A 22,781-nucleotide genomic window follows, 5' to 3' on the forward strand; every position below is an offset into this window, starting at 1 on the left:
GCACTCTGTTTAAGCTCTAAACTTCAAACCTTTCCTCCTTGGTTCTTTCCAAACTTGCCTTTGCTAACCCACATGTTTCCGGGAAGGGTCAGATGCATTTTGCGGTTATTAATGGGACGTATTTTGCAGGATGCAGCTAAGAAAAAAAGACCTGACGCGAGACAGCTTGAGAAGGAGAAAAGACAAAGGGAGCAGGTACGACGGTGTCCAGAAATCACGGTGGGAAACTAGCATTGCTCTGAGCTCGTGCGACATTTATTTAAAACATTTCTTTTTTTAATCTAGCTAAACTTGCTGAAGGCGGAGCAGATGCGGAGACTGGAAAAGGAACGGGTATGATACATTAATATGGAGAAGGGAATAAAAATACTAATAATCTGAACGCTGCTTTCTGGGGCGGAATGAATTGGAAGCGCCAGAAGCTTTCCTGCAAGGTCTTTGCGTGCATACTCGTGCTTTTCGTGTTACGTTCTACCATAAATGTGAACGAGGAGTCTCTTAAACGAAGCAGGCCTTTCTAGTATAGTTAGTCTATTGTAGGAAAGCGGTTGGCTGCTTCTTGCACTGCTAGGTTACGCTATCACAGACAGGAGATGCATTTTACTGAATTCATCCCCTCTTCACCAGTCTCTAATGCTCAAGAGCTCCAGAGGGTCTTACACGACCCCCAATCGAGATAATGTTCCAATTTACTTCAGTGGAGCGGCTTTGCTGGCAACTGGCCTGAAAATGCAGGCAGTGTAGGGATCGGTACTTTGCTGCCGCAGAGATTAGTGTTTTCACCACGTGACTCTTGTGAGTACTTTTTTACCACTAGTAGCTGACATCCTAGAAAACTACCCGGTATTGCACAGTGTAATAAAAGGATATAGTGCAAAATGTTGCATGTATTAAAATGGCAGATTACCGAGCGGTTCCCGAGTGTAACAGCTATGTACAGGAGATTGGTAATGTACGACAGAGCAGAGCGCTACTGACATGGAATGGATTTGTGCACAGCGCAACAACTGTGTCACTGAGGTTTATTCATAAAAAAGGACGTCATAGATGGTGAAACACTCCTGAAGGACCTGCCTTCCAACTCTCTCCTGCCAGAAAGATCACGTTGGCCGAGTGTAATACACAGCCAAACCCTTTAATTAAAAAAATTCAGTATAGTATTATTAGTGCAAACGTTCACTGACCAGGGTTTCTCACTGTCCGTGGCAGTACCTTTTATAGACCACCAGATGGCAGCAAATATGTCTATGGCCTTTAGAGTCACTACAGCCAACAACTCACTGCTTAAACATTTTATAGGGGTAGCAGAGGCATTAATAACCCCTAATCTGCAGCCACCAGACGAGCCCAGGGACTGCTGACACAGAAATCTGGTGACTCTGCCACGGCTGCGTGGGATTCTGGCTATGTGCATGCGAATTAGGTTAATATTGATCAACACTTTGCGTCTATTTCCACTTTATACATGGATTCTTTGGAGCAAATGTCCCTGTACACAGCTCAGGAGAGAGGTGCAGAAGCCAGACCAACACTCATGGACAGCTGTTTCCTCCTTAATGGGACTCTTCAGCATGAGGCTGGATACTGGTTTATGGCTTGAGACTTTGAGCAATATGTGATGTACACACAACATACATTGTAATGGGAAAACCCCTCCACTTAAAATTAAGGGGGTAGCAGAGGCATTGTTAAATTTATGGTGGCTGCAGATTAGTGTTTAATATTGCCTCTGCTACCCCCTTAATTTGAAGTGGAGGTGTTTTTACCCCTTATACCTCTATGCTGGTTATTGCAATGTATTTTCCTGAAACCTACAGCTCTCCTTACCCATTATGTCTTTTTTCCTTTTTTTTTTTTCTTTCCATTATTAATGTATTATCTTTTGCGTTTAAGATTGAACGAATAAACCGAGCTAGAGAGCAGGGCTGGAGAAATGTAATCGGGTCTGGAGGAAGTGGAGACATGAAGGTATCTGGCGTGAACCTCTGAGATCTATACCTACATTTGCATGCCATTTATACCAAGTTTAGGAAAACTATATCATGCAGATTCTTGGCAGCCGTCAAAATAAAATCACCCTTAGATTCCTGAAACTGATAAAATGAAACAGATTTTTGTGCCCTACCATAACTCCTTAAGCACAGGAGACCTTTTGTCACATTCCAATATTTGGTGACACCGCCACACTCCATATAAGTTCTTCTGTTTATGGTACTTTTATAGTATTTCCCATTGAAATATTGAAAATATCAATAAAGTTAATTCAGGTTGATCCGTTTTGGATTAATGTTTATAGTGAAATTTATTTGTTTTTTCATGTTTTAGGCTCCTTGTTTTGGAGGTGGAGGAGGCGGTGGTGGTGGTGGCGGCGTGGTACTCTCACAGCAAGCGGTGGCCCGGGTATCTTATGAACATTACCATTCCATATTAGACCAAATGCAGAAGCAGAAAGAACACATGAAAGCAGCAGAGGAAAGAGATGCCAAGCTAAAAGGCGGCAAGGAACCCGCTGACCTCGTGAACAGGTATGCGCTTATTCATCGGCTGTCTTCGTACTAGGAATCCAGAGCAATCACAGAGAAACCGACTGCTTCATTTATACCTCCAGGGCTCCCAATGGCCCCGCTGCTCACTTACCCTTCCCCGATGGTGATGCTGTGAAGAAAGAACTGAAGAGACTGGAGGACGTTTCCAAACAGGCAGTTGCAAACAGGTTGGGTTTTCATTTTAGAGCTGTTGAAAAATTAGATTTGTGGATTGTTAAGACTATGTATCATTGAAATACCCCGCGTGGGACGTATTTAGTGTATTAATGTGTCCTTCCGCTCGTCTTGCAGACATAGAGGTCATGCCGCTGCAGAAAGGGCCAGACAGGTTGAAGAGTTTTGGCAGAGGAAGCGGGAGGCAATGCAAAATAAAGCGCGTGCCGAGGGACATATGGTATGGACGTCTGCCTGCTTTTTCAATACTGTGATCACATGTGGCTGGTACCATTCAATGAACGTCTATTCATGGTAGGGAATGAGCTTCCAGACATCACGGAAGCCAAACTCAACCGGCCCTTAGCATCATCTCTATTTACTAGACCAGATTGCTGGCTCTTAGTTAAGAAGTAAGAACAGCTATTGGGGTCATAAACATCACTTAGGCTATACATATGTTAATTATTAAGGCATTCTGCTGAATTCCTCCTTGCATTTGCAAAAGGAAACAAATGTTAATTTCGGGGCATGCGGCTTTGTTAGCTTTTAGAAGGTGGAACGCTGTACTTGGACATTAATGTTGGAGTGATTTAGCAATTTGGGTGGAAATTGGGTGAAATTACCAGGGTGTGTAGAAGAGCTCTATAAACTTATATATTCGCCTATAAGCTTCTGCTTCTAGATCATGCCATTAACCCATTCTCTTGTGCTGGCTTTGCATTAATACTTGTCCGTGATTTGCCATATGGATTCATATAATCGGCATTGCTACCCTACAGCAAGGTCACCAATGCAGAAACCTGTTTGGCTGAACTTCTTTTCTTGTTTCTACACTCCAGCATTTAATTGACATGCTGTGAACTATAAATCCACTTTAAACAAACCGTTAATATTTTTTTTGCCCACAAAAATATCTCTCCTGATGTTGAATTGTGTGTAGCAGGGTCCAAGTATTTGGATTGTTCTTAAAATGAGTTCAAAGGTACATCAATGCACACACATTTGTACAGGACACTATGCCCTTATTCCTCCGCATAGACCGCCATTCTTGGTCTAATTCTTGGCAGCGGGTAGGCATTTTGGGGGACATTGTGGAGGTTTCCCGTAGCCCCACCATTCTTACACTTGATACGTTAAATGGTGAACAGGATGCCCTGTACAGCCTGGCAGCTGTCTATGGAGGCAGGTCAATCTCTTCAGGAGGAGGCAAGACCCGAAACAAAGAAGAACAGGTAGGCTTCCTGCATGCCATGTGGCTGGCATCGCAAGCCATTAACATAACGGTGCATGTATATTTCCCAGGACCTCTTAGCTGTATGTTAACTGTACTAACACGCTACGGTTTGCTGCGATCACTTCCCGCATCTATATCTCTGCTGCTCCTTGCGTCTTGTACGTGTTTTATGTTCCAATGTGATAAACCCTTCACCTGCCTCTGGGACCTTTTAATTTTGCCATGCTAAAACAATGTGATGATTAGCCCTACCTACCGCTGTCCTTAATCATTTGTCCGGAATCATTCTATGTTATCCGTCCTTAACCATCAATGTTCTTCTTCGCCAAGCATAACAAAAAAAAACAAAAAAAAACTTTCACCTCTATTGAAGTGAGGAGGGATAGCGGACCCTAGAGATGTCCTCTGGTTGCCAATTCAACATACGTGTAATCTATCCACTTTTGGCAAATTATACTGTAAGAATGAAGGCGAATTGTAATTTATTTTATTATTATTATTATTATTATTATTATTATTATTATATGCATTATTTGTTGGCAGTATAGGTTTTCAGCCTCAAACTTACAATCTTCTAGATATACCATTTCCGAGCCCTAGTTTTTCGTTTGCTAGTACATTAAATTGTACCTGTCATACAAAAAAACCACTTTAAATAACTGTCACTTCGGTCCTGACTTTGTGCCAATGAGACGCCCGGCAAATGTAACTATTTCATGAAATATATTTGGAGGAAGTCCACTTGTAAACAGCGACATCACAATTTTTTTTTCCCCTTCTAACTTACAGTAATTATTTTTACATAACTCCATAGCTAATTTGTGTGATAAAAATGATTTAGTCGTATACAGGGGAAATGCGCTCTACGGCCAGCTGGGGGCAGTAGTGTGTTCTTTTAGATACCATTAACGTTTGGTGAGGTTTTGCATCATACAATTTGGGTATTTGGTAACATTATAAAATCTATTCATGTAACTAATAAATATTCTGTGTATAATTCAGCAGATCTATTGTATATAATATCTGATAGCGCAGAGACATACATTTAGACTTATTATTTAGAATTTATTATTATCTTTTATTTATGTAGCGCCAGCAATTTACGCTCTGATTAGAAAGTGAGCAAGTAAAAAAGAAAATCAGTGGTTTATTAAGTTACTTCTTTTATAGTTTTATAAAGTCACGGAAAGTCACAAACTTTTACAAACCTTCCTGGTACTTTTTTTTTTTTGCATGTATACATTATTATGCGATTGAAAAGGAAAAAAAATGTTTTCTGTATTGAAAAGCTTCATCACCTAAACGTTTAAAGGGAGTTCTTATTAACAATAGAATGCTCAGTCTCAAATAGCCAGCCTGATTCCCTGACTAATGAAAGTCTACGGAGGAACAGACTTCATTAGCATTGCCGTAAAGCATCCGCTCAGTGTGGTGATTGAGAGGGGAAAGTCACCCAAAATATCACATGACTGACAATAATAGCGGCATCCAGGTCTGCAGATAAAGGAGGTTTATTGGAACAAAAATAAGATAAAACTAGCTTTTTGTCAATGCTATCCAACAAAATTGTATACAGTATCATATTTTATCACCATGGAGTAAAATATTTTTTTTCTCATTGGATTTCCCCTTTAGAAGTACGATGCTTCAGTTCCCGAAGCCTAGTCTTACTTACTCAGATAAAAATAAGAAAACATAACATTGTTTTCTAATTCAGTTTTTCTCTATTGACTACATTTTTTACCCTTTAGCGTTTTTGTTTTTTTTGCATGTTCTAAAATCCTGTTGACATCCGTGAGGACCTGTCTCATCTTTTATTTATTACATTGTGTAGTCGGCGAGCGCAACATGCCGCCCCGGTCTGCAGGTAAAACATAGGAGTTCTTATCTTGTTTTCTCACAGGAATATTTGGCAAGACTGCGCCAGATCAGGCTTCAGAATTTTAACGAACGACAACAAATCAAAGCCAAGCTGCGTGGAGAGAAGGCGAGTGGCGCGTCTGGCTATAGCGTATGTGGTTTGAGGCTGGTACATTGTAGATGGGGTCGGTGCAGCACCTTGTGTGGTCCACGGCGCGTTGGTATAATTAATGAACAAACCTATAGTACATAAACATTCACATATACAGTAAATAACTTCCTGCCTGGCCATGATATGTATGGCTTCATCGTGGTCATATGGGACATAGATTCCATTCCCGGACACAACAGACTGGCATCTTACAACTAGATCAGATGCCCGACAGAGCACATTACGCTTGGACATTGTCCAGAGGAGCATCCGATGAGGCCGGAGATTTTGCTAAACTTTGACCATTCATTTCAGTTCCTTCTTGTATTGGGCTTATGTATTTTCTGTATGGGGCAAGTTGTGTATGATAGAAGCCGACAGCCATTGGCACATGACGGCTTCTTCTTGTGCCATTTTTGGCCTTTCTTTTGAAAAAGCCGTGCCTAGACTATGGTGCTCACCACCTTCTCTTTGTGTGAAACTTGGTATTGTGTTTTAAGCAGGATTTCTATGGGTTAGTAGTCAAACTCTTTAGTAAGGCTCATTTTTTGACTTTTTAATAGGGGGATGAAGGTGACACCGGTAGCAACAGCAGCAACGAAGATGCTGAACTAAGAAGAAAGAAAATTGAAGCCTTGAAGGTATTGGGATTCTCGCTGTTACATGAAAGTGCTGGCCCGACACCTTTAATTCAGGTTGTAATTGTAAAGTTCCCCGTGAGTGCCCTGCAGGGCTTCAGTCCCGGACGTACTCACACTTTGTTTTTCTCATTCTACAGGCCCAAGCAAATGCCAGAGCAGCTGTGTTAAAGGAGGAACTCGAGCGAAAAAGGAGAGAAGCCGATGAAAGAGAAAAGAGAGCCTGGGAAGAGCATGTGAGGAAAAGCTGCTTTTATCATTATTATTTATAATCATTTGTCACTTTCATTAAAAATCGCTGTTGTACCTTATCCTCCGGTAACATTCCTAGCGCTACGATATGTGGGAGCCCGGAAGAAATACTGTACTCGCGTCAAATATTTATACATCTCGGGGGGCTTAATTGCAACCTGACATCAGATGAGTACCAGTGCTTGAAGAAAGCTGTTGCTGTAGCAACAGAGAAGGCTTCTTAAAAATCTTGGCTCCCCCCCCCCATCAATCATCCAATCATTGGCGCAGAATGTCAGGACATGAGGTGGGTGGGAAGCTGCAGCTCTGCAGCTTCTTCCCAAGGTGTAAAGTACCCCCTCCCCATTTGAACAACGCATATGAACTGTCTTAGAAAGTACTTTCATATGCTTTGTGTGTTTAGTGGACTCCCTGTGACTCCGGAGGGCTCTTTTAAAGTGTAAATGATGTCTGGAGTGTCACTTTAAGACATGCTGGTAGAGAAGGACTCTTCTTTTCTTTTGAATGTAAGCTGAGCCTCTTTTGAACACCTCAGACTGGCTGCGCGTGAGAATTCTTATTCCTCCTCGTGAATTGTGCACAATTGCTTAATATTAAATGAGGCAGAAATGTGTCAGGCATACAAAGAATTCCGTGGGGGGCCCCGTAATATACGCACGGCTGTAAATAAAGCCCATATTTTTGTTCTTCGTGGCAGCTTTGCTACCTCCTTTGATTTCCCCGGAGACGTCAGCGGTCGCGTTTCCATTATGGCGTGTAGTAAAGCGCGGGGCGCTGGTTCCGGGGCTGCGTTGCTCGGAGCAGACGGAAATAAAGCTGTCGGGGTTAGCAGCTTATAGTCCGTCTCGAGACGATACAATGGGCTCATTGACACAGGCAGGCATGTTGTTTTTATGATCCCCTAGATATCAATCTAATTAAAACGTAAGGAAAAAAAAAAGTATAATGAACAACACATCGTGAGATCTATACGTTTTCTTTTTATATACACGCTCCAGTTGCAGCAGAACCGCACGGTTGGCTGATCCGTGTACTGCCATTAACCCTTTGAGTGCTGCTGGATGAGGGGGAAAGCTCGCTTTTTCAAGGTCAAGCCATGACCGGTTTTAGTTATTTTTTTTTAAAGAATTTGATTTCCATACATAAAGGACAGCTTTGTGCTATATGTTATCAGGTAGTTTCCGGTAGTTGCTTTTATTATATATTCTTGCTATTAAAAGTCTATACGTTTTTTACTGATCTGAAGCATACAGCTTTACAATTCTAGACGGCACGCTTATTTTACAGAACAGAACGATGTTATTGGTAAAAAGCTATAAAATTTTAGAAAAAGTCCAAGTCTCGTTATCTAACGTGACGTCGAGTCTAAACTGGATGAATGGCTGTAAAAAAGGGCTAGCAGTAGGAACAATGATGGAACAGGATAGAACCTGCAGAGCTTGCCATCAACCATTTACATGGCGGAAAGAAAGAACTGAAATAAGTGACAGTTTAATGTTACTGGGCTTTTCTATTAATGTAAAATCTTATACCATAATGTAAAGGGTAGTGAAAATGAAACAATTGTGTGCCCTGTCAGTTTTGCGGTTAGGTGTTTGGCACGTGGTTTTCTGTGACCACAGAATGGCGCCCCTGTCTAGCATGTACACTGTAGCCACAAAACCCGAGACAAAACACATGATCGCCTAAAGCCAGTGGCCCTGTCTGCCAGCGAAAGGTTAATTGTTACTAAAGTTATTCTTGTGTGGTCTTCCAGGTGCAGGACCTGTTTATTTGACATGTGGCGTTAAGAAAAGCTTCCTTCGCTTGTCTTTGCACGTACAGCTAGCATTTACAACGATGGCTTCGTTTTTTAACAACCATCTACCTTTTAACAACTTGAAGCTGTTTGACTTAATCCCCCAAACGGTGAAACGCTTTGTACAAAGGTGACGGATGCACGAGTTGCGATTTTTATAACTCTCTACCAAACGATGTTGGAGCAACAACTGGAATTGTTCCATAGGCTCTGTGAATCGTTCATTGAGATATGGAATACAGTAAATGCCGTTACGCTTGTTTAGCGGCAACGGTATCCCGAGACAAGTTATTTACCAAGAGTGTTATCCCGGCTGTAGCGATGCTCCTGTCCCATTGGGATTATTTTATCAGCACACACACCAGGTCATCAGCTTTAGTATGATAAGAAATAGTGTCTCCTGGTCACACGTTACGTATAATGCCCCAGTGTCATTCCTATTCAGTCACTGAAATCTGTATACATGAAGATTGGATTTGGCTGTGGGAAGGGATTTCTTAGCTATGTGAAGCAGGAGGGAAGAATCTGTGGTTTGTGTGTGTGCCGTTTGGACTTGGTAGATAATTACATGTTTTAATTTACAGAGAAGGTGGTAGGTAAGTGGAACAGTGTTGGGATAGCCATATGGCTATTCTGAAGCTAAGTACACAAAACACACCAAGATTGAGTGCATACCCAGCGAATACCATTCACAAAAGGAAATTGCAAAATTTAGCAAAAACGAGGATTATGTGCAGTGTTTCTTGTAAACCTTTTGTTAACATTTATGTGGTTCTTCTGTTAACATTAATGCGGTTCTTTTTTTGTTAACATTAATGCGGTTCTTTTTTTGTTAACGTTAATGCGGTTCTTTTTTGTTTTTTGTTAACTTTAATGCGGTTCTTTTTTGTTAACTTTAATGCGGTTCTTCTTTTGTTAGCGTTAATGCGGTTTTTGTTTGTTGGTTCTTCTGTTGTTAATGGTAATGTTGACGTTTATGCGCTTCTTCTTCTGTTAACGTTAACGCGGTTCTTCTGTTGGTAACGTTAACGCGGTTCTTCTGTTGGTAACGTTAATGCGGTTCTTGTCTTGCAGTTGGCAGCACGAGGAATCAAGAACCACAATGTGCCTTTTAGTGCAGTAGGAGCAGCACCTGGTTCTCCCAGCCATGCAAATGTTTCAGCCCAGGGTTCCCCGGTCAGAGGCGCAGCTCCAGTGAAACTCTCTGCACCAGTAATTTCCATGACCTCAGCGCTGAAGAATGTGGGGGCTGTACGTTTTTTTTGTTTCTGTTTTTTTTTGGCGGGAGGTGTTCTGTACTAAAAAAGTAATAAGTTTGTTATCCTTAAGATCATTTTATTGACAAATTATGGAAAAAAAAAAGTTGCTCCATGATCAATACAGAGGGATAAACCTCAGGGATCAGCCAGTCATTCCTTTACACATATTTTAATTTATGCACAACTATTGCAAGCCTTCTTCAAATCTGGCCTGTTAATGATGCTGAAGAAGAGCTTCCAGTGAGGTTTACCTAATCTTTTGTTTGTTTCTCTCCTGGTCAAAGGAAGAAGCTGCGCTAGCAGAAGTAAGGAGTGCTGCAGAGTCCAAAAAACCAGAAACCTCAATCCAAGTAGGTGGTGATTTGTGATTTTTCTTTTTTGACGCTCGTTCATTATGTTGAGCACTTTAGCACAGTAATGTTTCTTAAGTCCTGTCTGGTGCCAAAAAGCGGGGCTTTTCCCAACCACAACAGAAACCTGCCAACATGGCTACACCGTGTATTATAATGGCAGAGGTCGTCGTACCAAAGATCTTTACATTATCCACCAGTCTGTTGTTCAATGAAACTCGTTGGGCTATGATTATTTTGCGTTTAACGAGACTCCCTCCACTATTGTGTTTTCAGAATGAAAAACGTGAAATACTTCGTAGATTAAATCAGAACCTCAAAGCTCAGGAAGAAATTGAAGACGGCAATCGGAACCCAGAAGTGAAGAGTGAACGAGACGCCACCAAGGAATCTCAGCAGGAGAGTGGAGATCAAGAAGCGGGTGATCGGAAGAAATGGCAGGCAGAACCTCCCCCGGTGATCCCCCTCGCCCAGCTCACGCTGATAGAGGACACGGTGGTGGCTGATGAGAGTAAGTCCCCGCCAAGCGGCAGTATTGGTTGACTGCTTGCACTACAATTGGCTCACTAAATATATATAGGTTCTTAAAACCTACCTTCTCAAAGGCTTCTCACACAATATTTATCCTAGGCCATTTTTACCTCAAGGTTGTCTTATTTTCAGGCTTGCTCAGTAGGAGGCCACAGAAATTTGACCTCTTTGGGTTATAAAAAGTGGTTATTCTGCTCATTTAAGACTTTAATTGTTATTATTATTATTATTATTTAATAAATATAATAAATTATTTAATAAATAATAAAAAGACTTTAATATAATCCAGATATGTAATTGGGGTCCTTTTTCCTATAATTTTTAATCTTCTCACACATATTAATTACAAACATACATACTTGGTATTTAACCCAACACTGACTCATTTACCAAGTGGTTTTTTTTTTCCTGTTGACAGAGACGGCTTCATCATAGATGATTAGACATGTCATTAGCATAGCTTTGGCCATGAAAATGTTGTTTTCCTTTTTTTTTCTTTCCCCAATACCTTGTTAATATTTCCATATTAACCTAATTTATAAGATTATTCCGGGTTTACCGATTCTCGCTCCAATATTGTGTTTTCAGAATGAAAAACGTGAAATGCTTTGTGGATTAAGTCAGAACCTCAAAGCTCCGGAACAAATGTGACCTCTTTCGGTCTTAAAAAGTGGTTATTCTGGTCATTCAGGATTTTAATAGAATCATAATAACTCCTAGATGGTTTATATCCATAAATGAATTCTGGGGAATAGCGTTGTACAGTATATAGTGTTCCCATTGTTAGTGTGGGTATTCTCGTAGGTCTTACAAGCGAGGAGGTCATCAAGCTAGATGTAGGTGAACCACAAAGACGCCTGTGGGGGAAAAGTCCGGCTGACTCCGTGCTGCGAATCCTCGGCGAAGCTGAACTTCAGCTCCAGACTGAATATCTCAAAGTGACGGCAGGTAGGCCTCATAGTGTACGGTAATACCGCTGGATTTGTGAGGGATATTTCAGGAGTTTGTGCTGTTCTTTTCTAGGTTACTCTGTTTGTAGTTGTGCCCCCAGCAGCTAGTGTCCCACAGCCTTTTGCCGCACCTCACAGCTTTATTCCTTGGTCTTACCCATTGTGATGAATGGCTAGGGGAATTTGGCCTATGTGTTGCCTATATTCTCTTTCTGTAGTTGAACCGTGCACCGAGACCGATGAAGCTGATGCTCAGCAAGATCAGCATCTCGTTCAGGAAATACTAGAAGATTCTTGTGGGGTCAGTGATGATCTGGTTGGATCTGAAGCTCAAAAGGTTCCAGAGCCTGAGGACCCACCAAAACCAGATGTCGAGCTCGTTGCTGAGAAGTCACTGGACCAGTCATGTGGTACGAGGTTTTACATTTCTAATGCAAGCTTGGTGTAATTACATAAAATCAGTGTTACAACGTGTTCTCAGATGTTCCTATAACCAACCCTACAAGCTCAGGGGTCTTACGCTTCCATCATTACCAAGGGTGATATATTAAAACATCTGATGTGTGCCATGGGGTTCCTTTATCATATTTAAGTAGACTTCATTTTCCACTCTGCATGCGACAATAAACCAACTACCAACTATCCATGTCTTATTGAAAGCTTCAGAACAGATGGAGGGACTTGGAGGACAGGTGCATTTAAAATGTGTGATTGCCAATGATATTAATTTCCTCCTTTTTTCCATTTTTTTTTAAAAACAAATGTAAATATATATATTTATCCATCATTTGTGGTGAAGATGGCTCCTCAAGCCTTTTCATTTAACATAATATTTTTTTTTTTGTAAAGAGTTCAGAGAGAATCTTCTCGGGAATAAAAAAGCTGTGGCTTTGTTGGTACCTCAGCGACTGAACTTTTTCACTCACCGATGTCACTATACATTTTGAGGGGCAAAGCAGAGTGAGCTTTTCTTGTAATAAGGACAGAGCTAGCCCTGCATAATGCGTAGTCAGTGGGGGGAGATGCTGATTTAGTTATACAAGGCAAGTTTGGCATTTCTTAAAGTACGGGAGGGAAGTATGTTTCTGAGGAGCAGAAATATTAGGACAAGGTCATAGCCTAAAAGTAGAGGGTCAGAGGCCTAGGTTTACTTTGCTGAGAAAGTGGTAGATATTGGCATGGGGAGGAAATTTAAACATGGATAGGCAGAGTACAGGGGTGTCTGAGTCTGTCCGCAGAGTTGATATAATAAATACTGCGCATGGCTCATCTTGTTAGCTTCACTAGAGAGGAGAAATACCTTTAGGCGAATGAAGCAGTCACATATTCATGTGTAATTGAATAGTATTTCTATTTATAATACGTGTTTGAATGCATCAGACATAGCGAGCAGACAGAGGGAGAGGGATATCGGTGACCTCCTAAATTGTCAGATCTTTTTATTAGCTGCTATTTTTATCACTGAATGGGAAAAAACAAAGCAGATCTTTATATTTCGCTGGCCAGACTGCTTCTGAAATGAGTTCGTATTCAAGAGCCTTACGCCCTCAGCCGAAACCTCCGCAGGGTCTAGTAAAACATCACTGTAAAAAGGGCTTCTATGTTGGGATATATTGTAAAAATAAGAGTTCTAACTTTTGAACTTTTTGGACATCTGAGATGAAAATTTTTATAAATGTACTATTTAAACCTAATCACTGAAATCGGTCTGTAACAACCAAAAGGCACCTTCCCGCTGTGACGCCATCATAATCATATTAAGCCTTATCAAAAATGTAGAGTTCAAAGGAAGCATCCACAGGTAACAGATACTTTATTTTAAATGTAACAAGGACGGTATTTAGAAATCCCCATGCCATGAGACGTGCCGTTTCAAAGGCCTCCCGCACAGTTTCTATCCTGATATTGATGGCCCCTATTGAGTATTAACTAGAAGCAGCAGTGGGGATGAACGACGGAGAGCTGCATGCTCCGCAGACTCCCACTAGGTGGCGCTAAATGCCATTTCTCAGCGACGGCTTTCATACCGCTTCATGTCTGGTCTAAACAGCAGTCTAGTCCGAACCTGCCCCCGGGTGCATCTGTTCTTTATACTGGGTAGTAAAATCCATGTGAACTATTTCCTACAGACAGATGGACGAGAAGCAACGTGAACTATGTCGTGTATTTTTACGTGTGATGCATATAGATAGAACATTGTTAACATTATTTCAGATGCCTCTTTTGTGACTTATGCCGCTTGTGGTTAATGAGTCAGCCGAGCGGTTTAATTATGAAATATGCATATTCTGTGTCCATCGCTAACGATGTATATTGTATTTAATTCTTGTGTTGGCTGTAAACGGATACCTTTGTGTTATTAAGAGAACATAATGGAGATAAATAGTGATGCCTCGGGTTTCAGACACACACATTCCGTCGTTAATCCCCCTATTGATATGGGAGAGCCCTTCATGTGTCCTGTGAGAACGAGGACAAAGGGAGCAAGGTGCTCGGGACTCATCACAAGGAAAAGGGTGAAGACGCAGACTCCTTTGTTACAGTTTTATCGATTCTGATTCTCGTGATCGTGATTCTCCAAATCAGTAACTTCTATAAAAAGGTTGATCTGCAGAAAGCACCTTTATGGAGTCAGCCGTGTAGTAGTCCAGCCGTTTAGATGGCCGGATGAGTGACGCAGTATGTAACCGACAACAGAAAAAAGGGTTTATGATGTAAGCACTGCGTAAATTGTTGGCGCTATATAAATAAAAAATAATAATAATAGATGGGGTATTGCTCATAAGCTTACACATCTAAAGTTAAAGGGAACAAGGGAAACACAAGGTGTGCAATGGTAACGTCAGTAGCGGTTCATAATTGAAGGTACCTCTTGGTGTGAAACATACAGTATTCTAGCTCACAAATACAATGCACACATCCAGCTTCCATTGTTCTGTGCTTGTAATATCTTTAATGATAGCATATACTTGGCTTTTTGTGTCATTATTCTTGTCTATTGACAGAAGAGGCAGACGACTTGGAAGCTGAAATACTTTTGGATGTTGAAGGCAGTGGGGGAGATGCTGGTGAAGAATGTCCTGTTCAGGTCAAAAACGTTTGGATGGAGCACGACAAGGAGCAAAGGTACGAGGACGATGCAAGTCTCTGAGGCTTTGTCTTGATTATCACAGCATTGAATTGGAGCCCTGTCATCCTTGTGTTTCTTTCTCCATACATTATTTTACTCTGTTCGTTGGTTCAAGTATCCAATGTCGTACTGTGCCTAAGGACAATGTTTTATCTGCAGTCACTTTGGCCTCCTTGGTATCCAGAAAGCAGAAGCTCCGCAATATAGTTGTAAATGTAACATTTATAAAAGTCACATATTATATCATAAAATATAATGTAAATTCATCTTCTATATATGTTTATGTTGTAATGCCAAAACCTGGATAAAGTCACACTGTACAATATTGCTTCATTATTTCTGATTTTCACCATTTTATGATAATGTTGGTTGCATAAAATACTTGTAGTTTGTTAACAATGAAATGGCCGAAGAATGAGGGTTAAAAACAAAGCTATTGATTATTTCCAACCTCACATGTATTGTGAGTGTCTGGAGACGGGAGAAGCTATACAAAATGATGCGTGCGGCTCCAAAAAAACCTTACAAGTATCTATAAAGTGCTTTGTAATGTTTGCAGAACAGGTTTCTCACATGCCCCTAAATTGTGAAATTATTATTTTTTCTTTTGTGTGCATTGAACAAGAGGCATTCTTTGAACTCTAGAATGGTTTGCTTAATGCATAATCGTTGACAGATAGTATGAGTTTCTGAGTGTCCAATAACCACAGATCATCTGATACGTGAGCCGCACGATTTTTTCTGCCAGTTGACCACACTAAAGTTAATCCTCCGTTTGCACTCGTCTTGCTCATTACGCTGAATTTATATGTTCGTTAAATGTATTTTTTTCCAGTGAGGATCAGGAGGAAGCTGCATGTGAACACACGTCTCTGGAGCAAGACGTTAAATTAGATTCAGAGCCAGATTCAGTGCAAGGAGACGATGACACAGGTTAGAGGCAAACCTACATATACCTATTACATATACCTATTACATATACCTATTATACCAAATATATAAAGTAGGATACATTTCAAAATGAAAAGTATGTTAAAAATACAATAATAGTTATGGAAATTAATATTATATGTAATTACACAAATGAGTTCATCAGCCTATAAAGCCACGTGAAATCTATTGACCAAGATCTAGATCACAGACTGGTTTTAGCTTCTGTGCTTTCAGTATATATTTCTCTGCCTTTACTGTATGGGATCTACGGGTCACATAAAACAGCGGAATGTATAGTTAATTCCGATGATGCTAGTATCATAAATGGTATTTACATCAATAATTCTTTTTGTCGCTACAGAAAATGCTGTTGGAGACGCCAAAGCACCCAAACCTTTATTTGAAAAAGTCCCTCTTCCACGTTACCCCATTACCCCAAATGTCTCTTCTCAGTCGTCATTTGATGATTCCTTGCCACCCCGATCTCGATCTGCATCTCCTACCAAAGCCAGAGGCAAAACCGCGCTGCTGATCGGGCTCTCCACTGGTCTCTTCGATGCTAATAATCCAAAGGCAAGTGTGGCGTTACCCTTCATATCTGTAAAATCCCATGTAAACCATACGTTTTCAGCCACTTGCTCAGGAAAACACTTTTGGGACGGCTTTTAAAATGTACTGTATTTGCTTGATTATAAGGCAAGGTTTTTTTTTTTTTCCCCTGAAAAATGACCTTGTCTAACAATCAAGACCATCATTAATTCAGACCTCAGATCCGCCTTATTTAAGGATTGAATAAGATCTGTATTTTTAATTTAATTGTTTTTAATTGCAGTACTTAAGTGGCATTAGTCAGTTAAATTCCATTTCAGCTTTTCTTTATTTTTAAATAGTGTGCGGGACGTATTGTGTCGTATATCCCTTTTATTTATAGGTTTACAGCCCCATTTAATTACACTGCTCACATAATATTCTTTTTCAAAGAAAAAAAACGTTTGCTAAAGCAAAAAGTGTTCCCCATGAGATTGTGAAATCCGGTTTATAAATGCGGATCCTTGGAGCAGTGAGTCGCGTGCAGCCCCCCCGTGAGTTTGTCTCTCCCAGGAACAGGGCCGGCCCTGCAATGGAGCCGACTGGGGCAATTGCCCCAGGCGGCACTTTAGAAGGGGCGGCACTTTGCCGCCCCAAGCGTTTTTTTTTGGTTGTTTTGAAGCGGAGGAGAGAGAGAGGGGTGCTAGTAGTTTTCGCTTACCCACTCGGCGCACCTCTCTCTCCTCTGCGGCGAGTCTCCCTGTTCAGTCGCGGTGCCGGCTTGTAATGATGAGCGCCGGAAGTGGCGTCAATTTCCGGCGCTCAGCATTACAAACCGGCACTGTGGCAGAGCAGGGAGACTCGCCGGCAGGACTCTTTAAAGGTAAGTACCGGGGGGGGGGGATAATGGCGTCAGCAAAGTTTAAAATTTTAAACTTCGCCCCAGGCGGCGTTAAGTCTTCGGCCGGCCCTGCCCAGGAATATTCTGGATCTCGGAATATCCCAGTTATACCCGGGCCACCCGCAGTGTGCTTTCATAAATGTGTTATTTCAGTGCCGGCATGCAGTCATAGCTGGGAGATGTCATTTGTCATGTCACATTGTACTACCTGTACCTATTATTGAATGGGTAAAAACACGAGTCATTCCAGGACATTCAAACCTAGAAGAGAAATGTGAAGGCCGTAAAGAACGAGTGATTATTTGTTGGTACTGTTGTTGTGACAAAATGGTTCCCTGCGGAGTGTTATTAGTGTTTATCTTAGCCTAACATAGGGCTCTGCGGCCCCTTCTTAGAATGTGACCTTTTTGTCTGATTTTGCTTTGAGTGAAGCCCGCAAATAGGTTCATATTAAAATGGTTGCTTTTTGACCATGTTCTATGCATTGCCAGCGCTCTGTGTGCCACGCGGCTGCTCGGTGTGTCCCGATTCGGAGTCTGGTTACCGATGGACTTTGGTGTTGTGGTGTTTTTCTTCACGTGTTGGGACTTTGGCGTTGGGTTGTTTTTTGTCACGTGTGCATGGCTTCCTTTAGTTTCACGTGAAGGCTGTACGGTTTCTCAGCTGCGCATGATATTTCATTTACTCATTGCCCGAGAGTCTGATCACTCACAGCTTGTCACGACTTGCTTTCATTTTTTTTTTATCCATACACCTTCTCTCAATTCCTTAAACATGCAAGAATTGCGCTATTATTCTCAAATCCTGCCCCGTTAACCTTATGCTCTTTGTCTTTGCTCGTTTTATGGATATGTTTATGGCTTCGTGGAAGTTCTACACGCTCCATAGCGGTTACTCCATGTTTCTTACTCTGTAAAGGCAGACGCCTGGTAGTAGCGTTTGTCCCAGTGGGTAAGAGTATTGTTACTCTGACGGGTCCCCTGAGGATGGCCGTTCTTTGGGATCTGCATCCCTTTTGGAAAATACACTTTAAAGTTCACTTCTGTAAAAAATAAACATTGTTCTTGGAGGTGTGTTGGCAGATGGTTCATTAGTTTAGAAATTAAATACACTATGGTGTTTTTATTTCACAGAAATTTTAGTTTTTAATTTTAAAAAAGTTCTTTTTTTTGCTTTTTGTCTTTGAATTGTCAAAACATTTCCTCTCCTCCTGGGTCTGGCTTTTGTATCACTTTTGTATCTTCTCGGATGGTAGCAGGTCATTAGCAGGTCATGTGATCTCCGTAAACGTAATGTATCAAGGCACTTAAATCCTTGCTAAGTTGATACTACATTGTGGCTTTTCAGATGTCCCATCTTCTGATGTCAGAAATCATATGACTATTTTATTACGAGGGCCATTTATAAGCTTGACGTGTTTTGCTGGCTCTGGACAGCAGCAGATAGGATTTTGCATTCTTCCTTTGGGTGCTTTTAACATTTTCTTTAGCGCTTATTTCTGTCTATTTGGAATCTACCTCGTCCTCCACAGCAACTCTGTGCCTTCCGAGTCAACGAGGTCAGATACACGCAACATTCACGATGCTGATAAACCTGCTGAGAGGCAGAGAAGTGTACATGTCTTTGCCGTTTAAAGCTTCAATCCCCCCCCCCCAAAAAAAAGTTCACGTAAAACATCACATAACCGGTGTAATGAGTTATAATATAATAGATAAAGCTTCAAATTTCACAGTCTACCAAGTCCGGTAATTCTGGTGTCTACCGGATTCCTACAAAACCGGAAGCCATGTGCGGAGATTGTTCCGATTTCAGGTGCTTTTGGCAAAAACTGCTGCGTTTCCGGTTTCTTGTAGCGTAACTGATGTGACTGTGCGTCTGATAGCTCTGGTGCGTTATATATAAAGAATGAATACATTATATTATCACACGCGCTACAGACCTGTATGTCATTTCTAGTGCAGCCTGGTATGTACTCCTGGAAAATCTTTGGCTAATTAAGTTTAAACATTATAAACGTTTTCCTTTTCTAGTAGAAATTAAGTGCAGCGTAATTCTTCCTCGTACCTTACCCCACCACTAACAGACGGCCCTATTACATGGAGAGCAAAAACAAAACCCACCCAAAAATGGCTGTAATATATATCTGAGCCGTTACACTATGACCTCATTGTCCGCTTCTGACCTGATGTAATAATCCGTCGAGATGGAAAGATTGGAAACGTACCTGGCAAGGATAAATCTCTACTGTTGAGTTTTCTCAACTATCAAAACTGACATCTAATTTTAGTGACTGCGAAAAAGCTACACAAAAAAATCTACTTCACCTGTTACTTCCACACGAGTCAATGAGGAATCTGTATGCCAGAGCCGTGGGCACGACTGAGCAGTAACGCGGGACACTCATCCATGCTCCTGGGGTTTACTGATGCTGGGATATCACGCTTTCAGAATTTCCATTTAGAGGTTATATCGCCCTTTATTAGAACTAAACACCTACCAAGCTACATCTTTTAAGACTTGGTCATAGTGTATGTACAAGCTTCTGCTTGGCCTTGTCCCGTTGTGAGGCCACCATAAGCCTCAAATTGTGTTACATTATAATTATTGGGAACTGGGGCATTGCTTCAGAGCAACATCGTCAACTGTATATATACCTTTTAATTAACGGTGTATAGATGTTTGTTACTGCAAGTGTTAACATGATATTCATCCTTAATCAAAGTAACCCCGGTCAGACAGGACCTAGTGGCCACCCGGCTGCAGTAAGAGTATAGACTTCTCGCTCATGTTCGTTGCAGTTGTCCTCCATCTCGGTCACCTGTTGCTTAGTATTTTAAACTTGAATAAAAAAGGAATCGGTGAAGAACATGACGTGGGCGCGCATCGTGCCTGTTTTCACGGAGTGCCCCTGAATATTATAAAATTAAATAATTAAAATTAAATGTTTTTGTTAAACTATGTAAACGGTGACCGTCTCCTGTAACATTTTATTAAGCTTTGTGTCTTTATTATATATTTGGAGCAACCTAAGACAATACATCAGCTAGCATGTGTTCCATGTTTGGGGGACAGAAAACGTTTCCGTGGGCAGTGTAGTGTTCTAGCATTTGATGTTCTCTCTCCTTTTTTTTTTCTTTTTTTTTTTTTTTTTGGTGGAAATACTTTGCCCATAAGTTAGAAACTAAGCCGACAATTCTGGTGTTTTGCAGCGGGCAGTGTCTGGAAGAGTTTTTACAATGAGCCCGGGATTACGTGTGAGAAGGCGAGTGTGAGCTTTCACAGCTTTTTAAATGCCTAAATTGCAATACAGGCTTTTAACCAAATGATGAAAATCTTCCTGGACATCTGTCACCTCTAAAGTAATTATTTCCAGATTTTCGTAAAGGGTCTGCGTTTAGCATTATGGAAATCCTGCCTCGTTCTACACGCTCCGTGGTGGTTACTCCGTATCTCTTGCTCTGTACAAGCAGAGGTCTGGTAGTAGTGTTTGCCCCGGTGGGTAAATATATTGATAATCTGGCCGTTCTTTGGGTCCCGCATCCCTTTACTCTCCTGATGATCACATCTCTGACTGTTTGCTGTGTGTCACACTGTTCAACAACCCTAAAACTTTAAAATTCACTTGTGTAAAAATATACATTTTTCTTCTGGTTGTTTGGAGGTATGTTGGCAGGTGGTTAATTAGTTTAGAAATCAGATGCGTTGTGGCGATTCTATTGACTCTTTGTTGCAGAAATGTAATTTTAATCTGTTTTTAGGCGTGAATACCAATTTAGCTCGCTCTCTGAGGAGCATATTAGTCCTAAATCTTATCTGCAATTTTAACTCACCGTTTTGATCATCAAGTGCCAGTCCCAACAAGTTTCTCCTGCAAAAAGGCCCAATCCATAGGTCCGCTGGTGAGATGATGATACTCGAGGAAGGTCATTGGTGTGATTGTGATACCGAGCCGAGCATACTCTTCTTGCAGTTTAAGTCCGCTTGGGTTCGTTCCTTGTCATGTGAGGTTAGTAAGATAAGTGTCTTCGGTGACGCGTACTGGTGCTGTTTGATATTTAGTAGCCCAAGCTCTTGTGAAGGGTGCCACAGGTACGCCGTATACATGCCAACCTTCCCGTTATGTATCTGTGCATGAGCACAACTAGAGGGAAATGTGAGGCAACCGCACCGTTTTTTGGATCCATGTACCGCATCGTTTGTGTGCCGGTGGTAACGTCACGTGTCTCTTTGTTGGGGTCACTGCTTGAACCTTACCATGGCTGCTTTTCATAATATTCTCAATAAAAGTGTGTGTATCATTTCCCTGAACCATTCTGCCTGCCATTAGGAGATTTTAGCGAATTTTGATGATCTTGTGTTTAATGCTAAAGAAACAAATGCTGTAACAGAAAGAAGATGCCTCCCTCCTTCCGAATGTAAAGCTGGATAACTTGCTGTCTGGCAGCTAGGAAAACCGAATGCACTGGCTCTGAAGTGGAACTACACTTTAAACTAATCCCCGTAATGTAGATGTTACTGATGCGGCGCAAGGGAGCGACAGAATGTAATCTCTGTGGGTTTATTGAGCTGGTGCCTTGTTGCATTTCCTTCTGTAGATGTTGAGGACCTGCTCGCTACCAGACCTTTCAAAGCTTTTCAAGACCTTTGTTGATGTTCCCGCCGTGGCTGACGTGCAGAATGAGGAGCAGCTGGAAATCGAGGACATCGAGGATGAGCCCGCTCAGGATGCTGATCACTCAGACTCCGAGGATACGTAAGTCTTATGGCAAATACATAATGCAGCCGGCATGCAATGACATACACCTTGTCATAATTTAATTACTAAGAACGTTGCAGAGCATCTTTAGAAAAGCGTCAAAGTAAAATGCATGTTTACATGGAGTTTCATTTTTAGGCTTTTCGTTAACATATTAATTCCATGGCTACACGTATTTTTAACGTAATTCCCATTTTTGTAGAATAAGTCGTTTGCCTCACAAATCATAAATGCATCCTTCCAGGTTACTTTCTGTTTCTAATGTTTATATGTTTACTTGATTGCAAGCATGTTTGGCGAGACAGACCGGGATCTGCAGGAATTGCAGGCATCGATGGAGCAGTTGCTAAGAGAAGAAGCTGCGGAAGAATATGGCGCTGATGAGGAGACCGTCCTGAATGCAGAGCCGATGGAAGAAAATAAACTAGAGGCCACAGAGTCCACGTTAAGTAACGGTGAAGAACAGAAAGAGGATGACGACGACGAGGAGGAAGAAGATGAGAATCAGCCAAGCAGTGAAAGCGTCATCAATGAAGAATGGCACTCTGGTACGGCCTGTGCGCGGGTGTGCGGTGTCATGCGATCTCTGGCATCTGTAGAATTAAAGGGAAACTTAATCGCTAACCCAAATACTGGTGCAGTATTCAGTCAATGAGGGGTGTTTTGTTTTTTGTTTTTAAAAAGACACATTATGCCCAAAATCCTAACCTGCAAATATATCCATTAAGTAAACACGAGGCTTTAGTAAAATATATTGTTCAAAACAGAAAAGCTCACCTGCCACGTCAAGGCACCCCTTGATAGACGA

At 41.4% G+C, this 22,781-nt stretch overlaps 1 protein-coding gene across 1 annotated transcript in view; it reads left to right on the top strand.

Annotated features, from left to right (window-relative positions):
* Window positions 1–22,781, top strand: part of NEK1 (NIMA related kinase 1) — a 38,689-nt gene that overhangs the window by 8,788 nt on the left and 7,120 nt on the right. Inside the window, exons 12-31 of the mRNA XM_053459833.1 lie at window positions 130–195; window positions 286–333; window positions 1,894–1,968; window positions 2,326–2,525; window positions 2,609–2,713; window positions 2,838–2,940; window positions 3,851–3,934; window positions 5,840–5,947; window positions 6,511–6,588; window positions 6,726–6,821; window positions 9,710–9,886; window positions 10,179–10,244; window positions 10,521–10,755; window positions 11,580–11,723; window positions 11,944–12,135; window positions 14,731–14,851; window positions 15,691–15,788; window positions 16,150–16,361; window positions 21,813–21,970; window positions 22,262–22,521. Coding sequence (XP_053315808.1) covers window positions 130–195; window positions 286–333; window positions 1,894–1,968; window positions 2,326–2,525; window positions 2,609–2,713; window positions 2,838–2,940; window positions 3,851–3,934; window positions 5,840–5,947; window positions 6,511–6,588; window positions 6,726–6,821; window positions 9,710–9,886; window positions 10,179–10,244; window positions 10,521–10,755; window positions 11,580–11,723; window positions 11,944–12,135; window positions 14,731–14,851; window positions 15,691–15,788; window positions 16,150–16,361; window positions 21,813–21,970; window positions 22,262–22,521 — 2,626 coding nt within the window. The remainder of the gene's footprint in view (window positions 1–129; window positions 196–285; window positions 334–1,893; window positions 1,969–2,325; window positions 2,526–2,608; window positions 2,714–2,837; window positions 2,941–3,850; window positions 3,935–5,839; window positions 5,948–6,510; window positions 6,589–6,725; window positions 6,822–9,709; window positions 9,887–10,178; window positions 10,245–10,520; window positions 10,756–11,579; window positions 11,724–11,943; window positions 12,136–14,730; window positions 14,852–15,690; window positions 15,789–16,149; window positions 16,362–21,812; window positions 21,971–22,261; window positions 22,522–22,781) is intronic.

This window comes from Spea bombifrons, chromosome 1, assembly GCF_027358695.1.
Source record: "Spea bombifrons isolate aSpeBom1 chromosome 1, aSpeBom1.2.pri, whole genome shotgun sequence".
In the NCBI taxonomy this organism is placed as follows: domain Eukaryota; kingdom Metazoa; phylum Chordata; class Amphibia; order Anura; family Pelobatidae; genus Spea; species Spea bombifrons.